This window comes from Octopus sinensis, linkage group LG9, assembly GCF_006345805.1.
Source record: "Octopus sinensis linkage group LG9, ASM634580v1, whole genome shotgun sequence".
NCBI classification, from domain to species: Eukaryota; Metazoa; Mollusca; class Cephalopoda; order Octopoda; family Octopodidae; genus Octopus; species Octopus sinensis.
The window spans coordinates 4,935,947-4,953,003 of record NC_043005.1 but is presented as its reverse complement, the minus strand read 5'-3'; the positions used below and the strand labels follow the sequence as shown (position 1 = coordinate 4,953,003).

The 17,057-nt window shown below is 38.5% G+C and overlaps 1 protein-coding gene across 1 annotated transcript in view; it reads right to left on the bottom strand.

The window, feature by feature from the left end:
- Nucleotides 1-17,057, bottom strand: part of LOC115215771 (WD repeat-containing protein 35-like) — a 125,449-nt gene that overhangs the window by 72,453 nt on the left and 35,939 nt on the right. The window contains exons 19-22 of the mRNA XM_029785071.2: nt 16,715-16,843; nt 14,332-14,420; nt 6,543-6,660; nt 736-821 (exon numbers count right to left, since the gene is read on the bottom strand). Coding sequence (XP_029640931.1) covers nt 736-821; nt 6,543-6,660; nt 14,332-14,420; nt 16,715-16,843 — 422 coding nt within the window. The remainder of the gene's footprint in view (nt 1-735; nt 822-6,542; nt 6,661-14,331; nt 14,421-16,714; nt 16,844-17,057) is intronic.

Genomic DNA, 17,057 nt, shown 5'->3' with positions numbered 1-17,057 from the left:
TGCCCTAAAAAAACCAGCCCTAAAATTCACTCTATAATTGCCCACGGGCATATAGCTACTAACCCTCGGATTCTAAGTTCAATCCCAGGCAGGGACTTGAAAAAATAATATCGACAGAAAATAACATCAGCAACGTACCTTAGGAATGAGAACAGTGTGCCCCATTAGTCAAATAAAGGGTCAAGTTCAAAATTCCTCCAGAACATCTGATGAAGACTGGAGAATACATCAGCCGAAATATTGTGTTAACAGTAAACAAGGTGAGGACACTTATCCATCCATTGTAAAAACGTAAATAATTCCTCATCTCCCCAAAAAATATAGAATAGTATTATCTGCAAATCCTTTCTCACCACTTCATGATCTTTTCTCATTCATACTCACACACACACACACACACATTATGAGTGTGGTATATTATTACTTGAGTCATTGTGGAATATGTAAAATAACTGGAACCCCAACCCCAGACACACACACACAACATCATCATCAACATCATTTAATGTCCGTGTCCCATGCTGGCCAGAGGTTGGATGATTCAACAGGATTTGACAACCCACAGGACTGCACCAAGATTCAATGTCTGGTTTTGCATGGCTTCTATGTCTGGACATCCTTGCTGATGCCAACGCTTGACAGAGTGTACTGGGTACATTCTAATAACACACACACACACACATACACACAGACAATATCGGCTGCAAATGAAATCCAAATTTCTTGTAAACTCACCATCTGTCAATACTGACATAAAGTTGTTCCGCTTCATCAAATTTATGGAAATAACACAACACCTCAGCTTTCTTAATAGACTCAATCTGTAAAAGAATTTTTAAAAAAACATCTTTGTGCAATTATATCTAACTAAAGAAATGTTTTATACATACACTAGCAGTATCGCCCGGCGTTGCTCGGGTTTGTAAGGGAAATAACTATATAAGCATTTTTAGAGATGTAAAGTATAATAGCCATCTCAATATGGCTAACCACAAAGGGGGGGGTGTTACTGTAGCTTTTTACGTTCTGAGATTTAATAATAAATTTTTAGAGAGTTACTTCCCTTATATATGCCAAAAATGCATTAAAAATGGGAAAAATTTATTGTAAATTTTTTTTTAAATCGTAGACTCATCGTAGCATGCTAATACCCAGAAGGGCTCGATATGAATCACGATTATAAGATACCCGGTTTTGGTTAAACTGCAGCACAAAATGTGGGAGTAGTTAGGAATCTAAATCGTAGGAGACAGACAGCACACAACCTCAATTTTATATATAAAGATATGTATGTACGTACATACATACAAACATACATACATATATACAAAAATACATACATACTTACATATATGTGTGTATGTATGTGTGTGTGTATATATATATATATATATATATATATATATATATAAGCTGCAGGCATGGCTGTGTGGTAAGAAGCTTGCTTTACAACCACATGGTTCCAGGTTCAGTCCCACTACATGGCACCTAGAGCAAGAGTTTTCTACTAAAGCCTCATGAGTGGATTTGGTAGATGGAAACTGAAAGAAGCATGTCATATATATATATATATATATGGACAAAATCAAAAGCAAACTCGATGAACATTAATGGAATTTGTAGCTTTGTGGTACCAGTGCCGGTGGCACATACGAAAACCATCCGAGCACGGCATCCAGCTGTAGAAACACTGCCAGATCTGACTGGCCTGGTGCAGCTTTCGGGCTTCCCAGACCCCAGTTGAACCGTCCAACCCATGCTAGCATGGAAAGCGGACGTTAAACGATGATGATGATGATGATGATATATATATATATATATTATATATATATATATATATATATTATATATATATATATCATCATCATCATCATCATCGTTTAACGTCCGCTTTCCATGCTAGCATGGGTTGGACGGTTCAACTGGGGTCTGGGAAGCCCGAAAGCTGCACCAGGCCAGTCAGATCTGGCAGTGTTTCTACAGCTGGATGCCCTTCCTAACGCCAACCACTCCGAGAGTGTAGTGGGTGATTTTATGTGCCACTGGCACAGGGGCCAGTGGAGGCTGGCAACAGCCATGATCGGTTAGTGCTTTTTAAGAAGCCAGTCAAGGCGCCGCTGACATCAGCCACATTTGGATGGTGCTTTTTTATATAAAAGTATGTATATATCTGTGTATGTGTGTCTTTGTGTCTTGACAACCAGTGTTGGTGTGTTTACATGTTTACATCCCCGTAACTTAGTGGTTCGGCAAAACAGACTGATATATTAAATACTAGGCTTTTAAAATAAACCCTAGTGTCGATTTATTGACTAAAACCCTTCAAGGCAATGCTCCAGCATGGCCACAGTCAAATGACTGAAACAAGTAAAACAATAAAAGAATACAGGGAGAGTACAGAAGGGGTTTCTAATCTAAGCTGTGTCATCATGATGCACATCTCTTTGTTCCAGTAATCAAATAATATGAATAGGAGTCCTCATTTTTTTCTTTTATTTGTTTCAGTCAATTGATTGCGGCCATGCTGGAGCACCACCTTTATTCGAACAAATCGACCCCAGAACTTATTCTTTGTAAGCCTAGTACTTATTTTATTGGTCTCTTTGCCAAACCGCTAAGTTATGGGGACGTAAACACACCACCATCGGTTGTCAAGCGATGTTGGGGTGGACAAACATACACACACACATACATATATATATATACATATACGATGGGCTTCTTTCAGTTTTCGTCCACCAAATCCACTCACAAGGTTTTGGTTGGCTCAAGGCTATAGTAGAAGACACTTGCCCAAGGTGCCATGCAGTGGGACTGAACCCGGAACCATGTGATTGGTAAGCAAGCTACTTACCACACAGCCATGCCTGCACCTATTTTCTACATGTATATACCCATTATAAATTTACTATAATTATAACAACAACAACAATAATGATAATGTTAATGATTTCTTTATTAACCACAAGGGTTAAACATTAAGAAAAACATTATGGACAGTAGAGGACAAAACAAACAATGTGTGTATGTGTGTGTTTGTGTGTAAACAAGAGTAACAAAATTATAAAAAAGAAAGAAAGTAAGAAATCAATTATGTGTATTTCTCAATAGAGAGGAGACATTCAAGGGATGCTCATGGAAAAAAAAAAACCTCCATGCATTTACATTTAAGATTATATTGTTTTCTTTAGATTCCTCATCATCACCATCACTACATTCGCAGCTGCTGTTGCTACTGTCATTGGCATCACCCCCACACCACCGCCTCCACCATCTTTGTTATCCTTATTTTTATCTCCATTTACCAATGCTTGCCATCAGTTGCCTGCAATTCATTGCTGCAAACATTCTACAGCCAGGTTGCCCTTCCTCGCCCCTTCAGTATCCCTTAAAACTGACCCTACACGCAGCAATACAAAAGCCAAGTCATTCGATTTATTTCCCCCCCCCCCCCCATCAAAACGAAGAATCTGAAATGCCTTGTCTGGTTGCCGCCTCAGCACCAACTTCTGAAACACCCAACAACCACGGCCACTTTGGGGTTAATTCCTTCCAAGACAGGAAATAACATCCAGTTGGTGATGCTGACCATTGTAAAACACCAACGGATGGAAGATTATTTTGCTGGGGCAGAAGACATCTTTTATCTTCTTTTACTTGTTTCAGTCAGTAGACTGTGGCCATGCTGGGGCACTGCCTCGAAGAGTACTAGTTGAACAAACCAACCCCCAGTACTTATTTTTCTTTGTATGACTGATATTTATTCTATCAGTTTCTTTTGCTGAACTGTTAAGTTATAAGAATGTAAATAAACCAACAATGGTTGTCAAGTGAAGTGGTGGGGACAAACACAGCCACAAAGACACACACACACACACGTTTATGGTTGGTGTTAGAAGGACATCTGGCCATAGGAACCATGCCGAAGCAAACAGTGGGGTATGATGCAGTCCTTGCATCCATCGAATCCTGCCAAACCATCCAACCCATACCAGCATGGAGCATGGATACTAAAAGTGGTGATGATGATAATAATGATGATGATGATGATGATTAAGTACTACGGATGGATGAGGAGAGACGTTTGAAGAAGTGCCACTCCCAAACAGTTGAAGGAATCCGGGGTAGAGGTAGACCCAGGAAGACATGGGATGAGGTGGTCAAGCATGACCTTCGAACGTTGAGCTTCACAGAGACAATGACGAAAGACTGAGACCTCTGGAGATATGCTGAGACTGTGAAGACCTGGAAAATAAAGCAAGTTCATGCCTGTATCCTACACCAGTCTCACATAACCAGCCCCAGCCCATTCAAAGTACCTTGGATTGTATGACGGCCTGCTGTGCCTGAGGTGACCTATTGAGTCAAGTACATCAACATCAAAATGAAAATCAAATGGAAATTGTAGTTGTGATACCCATGCTGATGGCACGTAAAAAGCACCATCCAAACATGGCCAATGCCAGCGCCGCCTTGACTGACTTCTATGCCAGTGGCACGTAAAAAGCAGGAACTGATCATGGCCATTGCCAGCCTCCTCTGGCCCCTATGCCAGTGGCACATAAAAAGCACCCACTACCCTCTTGGAGTGGTTGGCATTAGGAAGGGCATTCAGCTGTAGAAACACTGCCAGATCAGACTGGAGCCTGGTGCAGCCCCTGGCTTCCCAGACTCCGATCGAACCGTCCAACCCGTGCTAGCATGGAAAACGGATGTTAAACGATGATGATGATGATGATGATACACACACATACACATATATGTGAAAAAGCAAATCAAAGTTACCTTTAAACCAAGAATCACAGAAAACAAAAGCAAGAAAAATTAGAAAGAAACTCTTTCAAATTCAAGGAAGGAAGACACATTCCACCAAAGACAAATTATTAGCAATGTCTCCCTCTTTAACCCTTTCGTTACCAACTCGGCTGAAACCGGCTCTGGCTCTGTAGTACAAATGTATTGTTTTCATAAATTTTGAATTAAAATCTTCCAGCAAACCTTAGTCACAATTTATGTTCCTAACACTAGCTTAATGATAATGAAGTTATTTTACTAAATTCTTTGTTACATCTAAAATAATTGAAAGAAACACAGAACATCTCAAAATAAATACAGTAACGAAAGGGTTAAACAGTCCAGTGTTTTTGTGGTTTTGAGCTTCACTGTCAAATGTGCTGAATTTACACAGCAGTAATTGTATATTCTGTTGTGTCTGGGGAGAGTCATTTTCTTTTTGTGCCTTTTTATATATCAATGGAAATTGTAGCTGTGATACCAGTGCCGGTGGAATGTAAGAGAACCATCCGAACGTGGCCGTTGCCAGCGCCACCCTGACTGGCCTCGTGCCGATGGCCTGTAAAAAGCACAATCTGATCGTAGGTATTGCCAGCCTCAGTGGCACATTTAGTGGTACATAAAAAGCACCCATTACACTCACGGAGTGGTTGGCGTTAGGAAGGGCATCCAGCCATAGAAACATTGCCAGATCAGATTGGGCCTGATGCAGCCTTCTGGCTTCCCAGACCCCAGTTGAACCGTCCAACCCAAGCTAGCATGGAAAATGGACGCTAAACGATGATGATGATGATGATGACACTCATCGGTAAAATGTCCACTTTTTTTCTTATTCTTATTGTCCTAAAATTTTTGTTACATCTTGCATATAAAGAATATTGCAAACCAAATCCCAAAACAAAAAGTAATTGTATAGTTAGATCTTTCATCTTGAAGTCACAGCTTACTGGTTGATGTTATGCTTCAGTGGTACGTTCTTACCATTACCTGTTTCAAAGTAAGGTAACATTCTCCATGTCCAATCATGTTTACACAGTAGACTGGAAACAAAGGACACCTTTCGTGTCATGGCGACAATTGTTTACAACTATCATGCAAAGTCAAGAAAAGAGTAACCCCCCCCCCAATGCATGCATATACATATAGAGGCACATGCACGTGTGTGTGTGTGTATTACTGTATTTCCCAGACTATTGGATGTTGTTATACATTGCTGGTCATAATGTGGTTTCTCATATTGTTGTTGCTTTCGAATGATGCCAACCCCACTGGCTGGGTTTTGCTCAAGAACACAATGCACCAGAGTCTGAAACTATGATCTTGCAGTCATGAGTGCAACACCCAAACCACTGGGCCACATATCTTCGCATGCACACACACACACACACATACACATCTTTCTTTTACTTGTCTCAATCATTTGACTGTGGCCATGTTGGAGCACCATCTTAAATGGTTTAAGCGAAAAAAAACCCATCCCCAGTACATATTTTTTTAAAGCCTGGTACATATTCTCTCAGTTTCTTTTGCCAAACTGCTAAGTTACAGGGAAATAAACAAGCCAACACTAGTTGCCAACTGGTATGACAGGCTTCTTAGAGTTTCCTTCAAACCAAATCTGCTCACAAGGTTTTGGTCAGCCCAAAATGCCACACAGTAGAACTGAACTTGAAACCTTGCAGTTGGGAAGCAAACTTCACCACACAGCCATGCCAACAACATTATATTATAAACCTAAAGACACCAACCTGTTGGTTATTGAGCTTTTTCACAAACTGAATGCCATAGTAATCTTGGCAGTGTACAAAAGCCTGTTCAGCTATACTCGTATCCATAGCTTCCAAAGCAGTTTCAGCCAGCAAACGCCTAAAAAGTAAAAAAGTAAAAAAGTAAAAAAGTAAAAAAGTAAAGACATCTATTTTGAGTTTTACTATTGAACAAACACGAAACTTTTTATCTTCGGCAAGTTTCATTCAATAACCAGAATGTCACTTGTCGCATGATGGATAATTCTGGAAGTATACTCTTGCTACCCTGGGTAACATCAGGAAATATGGCACACATACACTAATTATAATTTAACTTTTTATCAAATTTCTTGATGCTAAACCTTTTAGTATTCAGAATTCTCCGTCAAATGTTCTGCTTATTTATCCACATCGTTTTGAATTAATTATGAATTATCTCATAGCTTTGGGATTTTGATGATGTAACATTGTAAGGGAGGTTTAAGAAACCGGATCTAGCCAGTTTGAACTTAGAACAAGTAGAATATTTGGGATGGATATGACCGGTTTAAACAAAATGATGAAATGAATATTTATTTTTCAAAAGAAAAAATATTTATTACCATGAAATATAATTAAATAAAACAAATTTCTCATTTGTATATTTGCAATAAATATATGTTACTGTTTTTCTGAATTTTCTCAACATAATTGCAATCAATTCCATCATAAACCAATCCCAGCAAAATTTGAGCTCCCCTCATAATTACTGTCATCCTCCTCCTCCTCTTTCCCTTCTTCCTGTTGTCCATGATTCTTTCTTTGTCATTGCGTGTGTGTGTGTGTGTGTGCGTGTGTGTGTGTGTGTGCGTGTGTGTGTGTGTGTGTGTGTGTGTGTATTTGCCACCAAGCTTAGTATGTACCCTCATCCTGCACCTCTTATGTTAACTCTCTTTGTATCTATCTCTTATTCTATCCCCCTCTCTCTAAATGATATAAACTGTGACTGGAGCAATCAACCAACCAACCAACCAACATTTATATTAACCATTATTATATGGACATTTTCGAAATTTATTCAATTCAGTTTTTTTTAGAGAAAACTCAAGGAGTTTCGAAAATTTAATAACATGTAGTAAAACCAAAAACTTACTCAATTTTAATAACTTTAACAAAAAAAAAATATTATCATCACCATCACCACCATCATCATCATCATCATTATCATCTTTTTACATCCATTTTCCATGCTGTCATGGGTTGGACAGTTTTGACAGTAAGTGGTAAGTCAGAGAACTACGCCAAGCTCCACTGTCTGTTTTGGCATGATGGTTTTTATGGCTGGATGTTTCTTCTAATGCCAGATAGGATTATGAACAATGTAATTAAGGTTTTAAAAGACCTCTGTATTGCTGGTGCCATGAAAAAGGCTCCCCATACATTCAGCAAAGTGATTGGTGGTTAGAAAGGACATCCAACTGTAGAAACTGTACTGAAGCAGACAATGGAACACAATGCAGTCTTTGGGCTCATTGGATCTTGACAATGTGTTCGACCCATGCCACCATGGAAAGACAGACATTAGGAGGAAAGGGGGGGGGGACGGGACGGAGGGGAAGAAGAAGAAGAAGAAGAAGAAGGTAGTGGTTTTGGTGATGGGAATAATGATAACAATGATGACAATCACAATGATGATGATGATGATGATGCTGATGCTGATGATGATGACGACAAAAACGTAAATATTAATTATCATGAGGAATTCTGTTTCTTAACCCCAACCCCCCAACCCCAAACTCACACCTCTGCCAAACCTTACAAACCTATCTATCCAGGACTTTATCTGTTGATAACAAGATCTTAACAGGCCCCTTATGTATTGGGCTAAATGACCTCTCATAGGAGCCCCCACATCCCCAACATATCTGAAATCACATCGTCATGGAAACTTAGTTACCATTTCACCATTCTAGCATCACAAACCATTTCAGTTCAAAACTGTTACCATCCTGTTTGCTAAGGTTTACATATATAGATGCCCCAGGGTGAAGTAATTTTCATATCTATCTATCCATGATTACGTATTCAGTCAGCTTATCAAGGTGTTAAGGTCACGAGTATAAAGAAAAATAAACTGCAGCCTCGTTTATAGATAAATCTAGCAACACAGGTTCTGCCTTATCTTTAGGGGCTCCTCCCACAGCAGAGCTTTCTGTGATGCCTAATAATTTGTAGGATCTGATGGAACATCTGTATATACATCACTACACACACAGGGGACAATTAGTTGAATAGGTTGAATACACATATTTATAATACAGATATACATATACATACATATATACACATGTGTATGTGTGTGTGTGTGTGTGTGTGTCTATATACACATACATACATGCACATGTACATACAAAGATACAAATATATACATATATAAATATACATATATAGCTATATATATATATATATATTCATTTCTGTTCGTTTCTACTGTAGGCACAAAGCCCAAAATTTTGGGGGAGGGGGGCCAGTCAATTAGATTGACCCCAGTATGCAACTGGTACTTAATTTATCAACCCTGAAAGGATGAAAGGCAAAGTCAACCTCAACGGAATTTGAACTTAGAACATAAAGACAGACGAAATACCGCTAAGCATTTCGCCCAGCGTGCTAACGTCTCTGCCAGCTCACCGCCTTAGCTACATATATACATATATAAATATATCATTCCAAACTATGCAATCAACTATGGGCAATTAAGGGAAAATATTCTAATCAAACCAAATTTATTGAGTAAGATACCTTTTGGAAAGTCACCTGATGAGACACCTCTGCACCGAAGGATGCAGCACAACCAGGTGTCCAAGACTGATGCAAGATCATTGTGATTAATAAGGAATCTTGTGAATTCCATTTTCTATTTCTCTCATTTGTTATATATAAATATATACATATATATATATATATATATAATATATATATATATATATATATATATATATAAGCTTCCTGATGATTTCATTTGAATGAAACAGTTCTAGTCCTGTAGAAGCTCCTTCTATAAAATAAATTAATTTACTCTGCTATGTATTGAGTACCTTATTGACTGTGGTTAACCCCGACTCAACCCAGGACCTACATATATATATATATATATATATATATTGTTGTGACTCCCTTCAGTCATGGGTGTTCCTGGGATTGCTCCTAGAAAGTTACCTTCCGAGGCACAAGTCTGGGCAAGGTTGTTTATGGAAGACCAGCAGTCGCCCATGCATACCCGCCTCCCCTCTCCACCCCACCGATGTTGTCCAAGGGAAAGGCAAAGGGGCCAATACAGCTTGGCACCAGTGATGTCGCAACTCGTTTATTAACGTGCAAGTGGCTGAGCACTCCACAGACACGTGTACCCTTAACGTAGTTCTCGGGGAGATTCAGCATGACTCAGAGTGTGACAAGGCTGGCCCCTTTGAAATACAGGTACAACAGAAACAGGAAGAAAGAGTGAGAGAAAGTTGAGGTGAAAGAGTACAGCAGGGTTCACCACCACCCCCTGCCTGAGCCTTGTGGACTTTTAGGTGTTTTTGCTCAATAAACACTCACAACACCCTGTCTGGGAATCGAAACCGCGATCCTACCAATGCAAGTCCGCTACCCTAATCACTGGGCCATTGCGCCTCCACATTATATAATAAATATAGATAGACATATAAATATATATACATGTAAATATACATACACACACACATAGAGAGAGAAAGAGATGGATAAATAGGCAGGTAGATCAATAGATAGATAGATAGATAGATAGATAGATAGATAGATAGATAGATAGATAGATAGAGAGGTAGATAGATAGACAGATAGAGAGGTAGAGGGGTAGATAGATAGATAGATTGATAGACACAAACATACATATATATATACAATATCATCATCATCATCATCATTTTAACATTATCCTTGTTTTAACACACACTTTTCCAGGCTTGCATGGGTCGAGCAGAATTTGTTGAGACATATATCCTATGGGTAGATGCCCATCCTGTTGCCAACCCTCACCTGTTTCCAAGCAAAATAATATTTTCCCATTTGCCAGGCATGTTTCCAAAGAAGTTTGGAAACACACATCAGTAGGATGGTGACTCTCATTTACAGCTACCAAAGAGGCACTATCACAGACACACACACACAAACACACACACACACATACACACATATGTAATTTTAATCAGGAGAGTTGATAGGGACCAATTTTTAAAAATCCAAATACAATACAAAAAATGAAAAATTAAAAGAAATTAAAAACAATAAAACTATAAATTTCAAACAAAAATTAAAATTTTATCTTCCAACATTGGTAAATTAAACCTTGGGGCGTTTCTATGAAACTTGACAATAAATCTAGTTGAAGTGGGCAGTGGTTTAAACAGTAGAAATGAGATCCGACAGGGGCTACAAAACCTGCACAACCCACAAAATCTGTGCTGCACAAAGGCAGAAAAGTCATTCAACACATCACCATCATTGTTCTCATGTCCATTTCCACATCCTTGCATGGGTCAGGTGGAATTTATTGTAGCAGATTTTTCTACGGCTGGATGCTCTTCCTGTCACCAACCCTCACCTGTTCCCAGTTGAGGTAATATTTCCCCACGACCAGACACAGTTTTCATGGAAGACTGGAAATGAACAACACTGATTGTATGATGGTGATGCTTGTTTACAGCCATCACATGATGTCAAAAAATGGGAGCACATACGCACTCACACATACATCGTCGCCATCATCATCATCATTTTAACATCCATTGTCCTTGCTGGCATGGGTTGGATGGTTTGACCAGGGCTGGCAAGCTGGAAGGCTGCACCAGACTCCAGTCTAATTTGGTATGATTTTCTACAGCTAGATGCCCTTCCTAATGCCAACCACTCCAAGTGTGTAATGGGTGCTTTTATGTGCCACTGGCATGGGTGCCATTTGTGTGACACCAGTATCTGCCATGACTACAAATTTGCTCAGCTTGATGGGTCTTCTTCTCAAGCATGACATAATGCCAAAGGTCTCGGTCATTGCTTCTGTGAGGCCCAACATTCAAAAGGAACTAAGTCACTTTGTCTCCGTGAGGCCCATCGCTCGAAAGGAACTCAGCCATTTTGCCTCTGTGAGGCCCAATGTTCAAAACAAACTCAGCCACTTGGCCTCCATGAGATGACAAAGGAATAAGCGATTATCTTATGACTTCATCAGCTTACAAGCTTATAAAGATAATCATTTCTTCCTGTGTCATCTCATTTTCATCTGACCACTCCGTAACTCGATTAACACCTCATTCTGAGGCCCACATCTATCGAGATCTACACCAGTCTCACAATGCCTAAGCAAGTGTATATAAATAGAGAGAGAGCTGGAAAGAGAGAGATGCAATGGGCTTCATTCAGTTTTCGTCAACCGAATGCACTCTCGACATGAGGGCTGTACTAGAAGGCACTTACCCAAGGTGCCATGCAGTGGGACTGAACCCATAACTGCATGATTGGGAAGCAATTTTCTTTCCAACCGTACGACCATGCCTGCATCCATTCAGACAACAGAATTGTCTGAGAAAAGAGAGAGAAAATAGTTGAGAGGGAATGAAAAAAAGATGGAAAATACAAAACTCATTGTTTTCATAAAACTGCACCCAGAGCCACACAGGGAGGAGTTTTTTGGCTTTTTTTTTGAAGAATTATAGATTTAGTTTTTGAGGACTGTTTTATAGTTAAGTGCTACTTTAATAAACATCTAGGGTTACAGCTGAAGTGCAAGCGCACTTATTAGAACCATTGAAGAAATAAAAAGTCAGTCTTCAAAGTTTGCTCATTATTTGAGCAAAAGTGTTGACGACTTATTTGTTTTAACTGTAACTTTAGATGGGAAAATGGAACCAAGAATGAGAATCTTTCAAAAATTCCATGCTCTCCTAAAGTTGCCAAAACTATTTTCCATGAACATGTACTTTCTCTGCTCATTTTCTTTTGTTGTTTTGCATTTTATTCTGTGTACTTTGCAGGTATTTTTGGCTGTCATTGCTGTCAACATGACTTACTGCTGCTTTCTGTCCCCTCTTTTACCATTTTCTGAAGCGATGTAGAACACCCAATCTATGTGTTTATCAATAAACTCGTTATTATAACAAAAGCCACACATAAAGTGGTGAGCTAGCAGAATCGTTAGCAGAATCGTTAGCAGAATCGTTAGCCAGACAAAATGCTTCTTGGTGGCATTTTCTTTGTCTTTATGTTCTGAGTTCAAATTCTGCTGAGGTCAACTTTGCCTTTCTTCCTTTCAAAATCGGTAAAAAAAAAGTGCCAAAATTTGAAAGCATTTTTACAAAAGTAGCCATTCAACTCTAGCTTTACTTAATTCTAAAAATTCAATACTTCCATCTTTTTATGCCTCTTTTACTGTTTTATTCTGTGAACTCTGCACGTTCTTTTGGTTATGGTTGCTGTTTTATTTACTTGACTTACATATCTGCTTCCTGTCCCCTTTTTAACCTTTCAGAACAAGTTGTAGTGCACCTGAGCTCTATATACACGTTTGTTTTAATTATTCCATAATTATTATTCTTTTTTAAATATTGTTCTTTTTTAAATATTATTGACTTCTTTTCACTATACTTAAGGTTTTATATCATAGGGGGACATTTACACCAGCTAGTCCTTTGCAGGTACATATTTTATCAACCCCAGCAGCGAGCTGGCAGAATCGTTAGCATGCCGGGCAAAATGCTTAGTGGTATTTCATCTGCCGTTACGTTCTGAGTTCAAATTCTGCCAAGGTCAACTTTGCCTTTCATCCTTTTGGGGTCAATTAAATAAGTACCAGTTATGCGCTGGGGATCAATGTAATTGATTTAATCCCTTTGTCTGTCCTTGTTTGTCCCCTCTATGTTTAGCCCACTGTGGGCAATAAAGACATAGATATTTTATCGACCCCACAGAGATTTGAACTAAGAGGATACAAGAAGTGGACTAAACACTATGAGGTATTAGTCAGGGGTGGGAGAGGACTACTGGCTCTCATTTCAACCCCTAAACAGCCTTTTTGTCTATGAAGTGTAGGACATTTAAAGTGGACGGAACCTGTGGAAAAAGGGAAACACGGAAAGACATGGCATGGAGTACATTGAGAGCCATGAGTCATCACCAGATCGTTTAACGTCCACTTTTCCACACTTGCAAGGGTTGGACGGGATCTTTGAAGGCAGATTTTCTACTGCCAGATGCCCTTCCTGTCATCAACGCTCACCAATTTCCAAACAAGGCAATATTTCCTCCTGGCCAGGCTTGTTGGAAGATTAGAAACAAATGATGTTGCTTGTATGAAAGTATAGGCTTGCTCACTGCCATCAAATGATGTGAAGGACATACACACACACACACACACATTCACACACAGCTGTATGATTAAGAAGCTTGCTTCCCAACCATATGGTCTTGGGTTCAGTACCACTTCATGGTACCTTGGACAGGTGTCTTTTACTATAGCCCTGGGCTGATCACAGCCTTGTGAGTGGATTTGGTAAATGAAAACTGAAATGAAAGCCTGTCATTAATTGCCATGGGAACTATAACCTTCCTTGGAAACAGGTGAAGATTGGTAACAGGAAGGACATCCAGCCATAGGAAATCTACTACAATGAATTCCACCTGACCCAAGTAAGCATGGAAAAGAGGATGTTGAAACAATGATCTGAATGAAAAAGGCAGACAGTGGTGTTGTGAGGGGGGTGGGGAGCAGTTATTTTTGTAAAACTCAACATACCATAATCTTGGGTGTGGATTCTTTTCAATAAAATGAAGAGCTTCTTCCAAACTGACTTTGGTCAACATCTCCCGAGTATCTCGTAGACTCTATAAAATTGTCAAAATTAGAAAGATTAGTAAAATGATATAATTAGAACCAACGCTGGAATATGTTTTCACTTTTTCAAGAAATTTAATCAGAATTATCTCCCTTGCACTTGTTTTATTTGACGTCCATTTTCACTGAGAAATATCCTATGAAATATTTCACTGGAACCCACAAAATTAATCGTCTTCGTTCCCATTCTCTGTTATAATACTACACGTCAATGAATCCTTTCTCACAAATATTAAAAGAGTGAGAGAAGTAGAAGAATCAACTACAGTATTTGACTGACACTTTTTTTACTGACCCTCAAAGGATCCATTCATCATCTCTGCCCACCACTCTTCGGAGGGCCATAAGGGTAGACTCCTCCATAGGGTCCCATCAGAGGTAACTGACATTACTCTTTCTGGCTGGATTCTCAAACACAACTGTCTCATTCTCAGTCTATCTCCAGATCAGAAGCCATAAGAGCCACTGCCTGGTACTGCATCAGGGAGTTTATTATTATTATTACTATTATTATTATCATCATCATCATTATTATTACCTCTGCCTTAGCGAAGGCAGAGGTATTGTTTTCAGATGTGTTTGTTTTTCTATGGACAAGATATCTCAAGAACCGCTGGATGGATTTGGATGAAACCTTCAGGGATGTTTGGTCTCGTGATGGGCATGAACTGATTAGATTTTGAGATCAATCCGGTACTGGACAAGAATTCTGTATTGTTTTTCAGGTTTTTTTATTTAATTTTTGAGAGCGGTCGGGTTCATTTTTAGTATTCTTGTTTGTGAGAGCAGTCAAGTTTATTTCAGATATTGTCATTTTAAAAATCATCCCTGGCTAATCATTGAGAGGACATAGGTGTTGCTTTGGTTTACGCTCCCTGAGTGCTCTTGTTATTGTTCTTCTTCTTATTATTATTATCATTATTAAGGCAGTAAGCTGGTAGAATTATAAGCACACTGGGCAAAATGCTCTGCAGCATTTTGCTCATCTTTATGTTCTGAGTTCAAATGACAGTTGGTTTGGCATGAAGAATCCATCTTGCAATTCTTTCCTGTGATATTCATCATCATCATCATCATTTAACGTCTGCCTTCCACGCTAGCATGATATTCGTAGTCCCAGAGCTGTGACATAGTACCAGAGAAATATTGACATCGAATCAAAACACAGACTCTAAACAAACACAGGCGTTCTATTCGATGCCCCAACAACTCCATCAATTTGTTGCTTCAAAAATTTAACAAGAGATAATAAAATAAGTGAAATGGAATTGCCTGTCATAGGAAGAGATGACAACTGGCATTTTCAGACTGGATACCTTCTTTGAAGAAGGGACAACTTATCACCCCCATCTCTCCTCACAACACACGAACTTATCATTTCCCCTCCCTTCATGGCACAAGGTTATTACACAGACATATCACACCATTTCCCCTCATGTCACATATTTATCACATGGATTGTCACACCTTCAAGATACAGAGTTGTGACATGGGATTATCACAAATCCTCTCTCATGAAACAGAATTTTTCATAATAAGGAAGCTGCCAGTGTTGGCTTCAATTAACCAAATTAAGTACAAATGTCTGCACCAACAAAACTTTAAGTCATGTGCGGTTGAGTCGACTACTTATTAAATACTGAAGTCTAAATATATTTGCTGAGTGCTACTTACTTTCATATCTCCACCTTCTCATATATATGTGTGTGTGTGCATATATATATACACACACACACATGATATGTATATAGTGCAAATAAGAAAATGGAGAAGCTCATTAGTTGGTTCATCAACTTTAGGATATTAAAATGTTGACTTATTCATTTATCAAAATGACAACCATAATATATATATACACAGACACAGATATATATATATACACACGCACACACGATATAAATATATATATGTGTGTGTGTATGTATATATATATATATATTATATATATATATATATATATATATATATATATATGTATATATATATATATATATATATACACACACACACACACACACACACACACAACACACATATATATATATATATATATATATATATATATATATATATAATATATATATATATATATATACATTACGCATATATGTTGCACCCAAATAAATAATTTATTGTACTAACTGCAGTCAAACTAAGAGCTTTCCTTTCTGCGACTAAACGACCTTAGCAATTATTATTATTAGCAGCAAAACTAATTATCTCCTCGTATTCTTAGAAGCTCTAATTAATCCGGACTGATTTCAGTTAATGTAAAACAAATTACTTTAATCTCGATATCAACAACGAAATCCTTGGTTGGGTTCTGGGGGTATGTCATGATGTGTTCCAGGAGAACAGTTTTAATTTGCAAGTCTGAGAAGTGGCATAAATAGCCTTTGCTGGAAACTGGTTCCTAAATCAAGGAGAAAAAGAAAAGAAAAAAAAAACAGAAATTCATTAATTCATAATTTTATTTATCAAATTTAAATTTATAAATAATTTTATGACTCTCTCTCTTTTACTTTTTACTGTATTACTCTTTACTCTTTTACTTGTTTCAGTCATTTGACTGCGGCCATGCTGGAGCACCGCCTTTAGTCGAGCAAATCGACCCCGGGACTTATTCT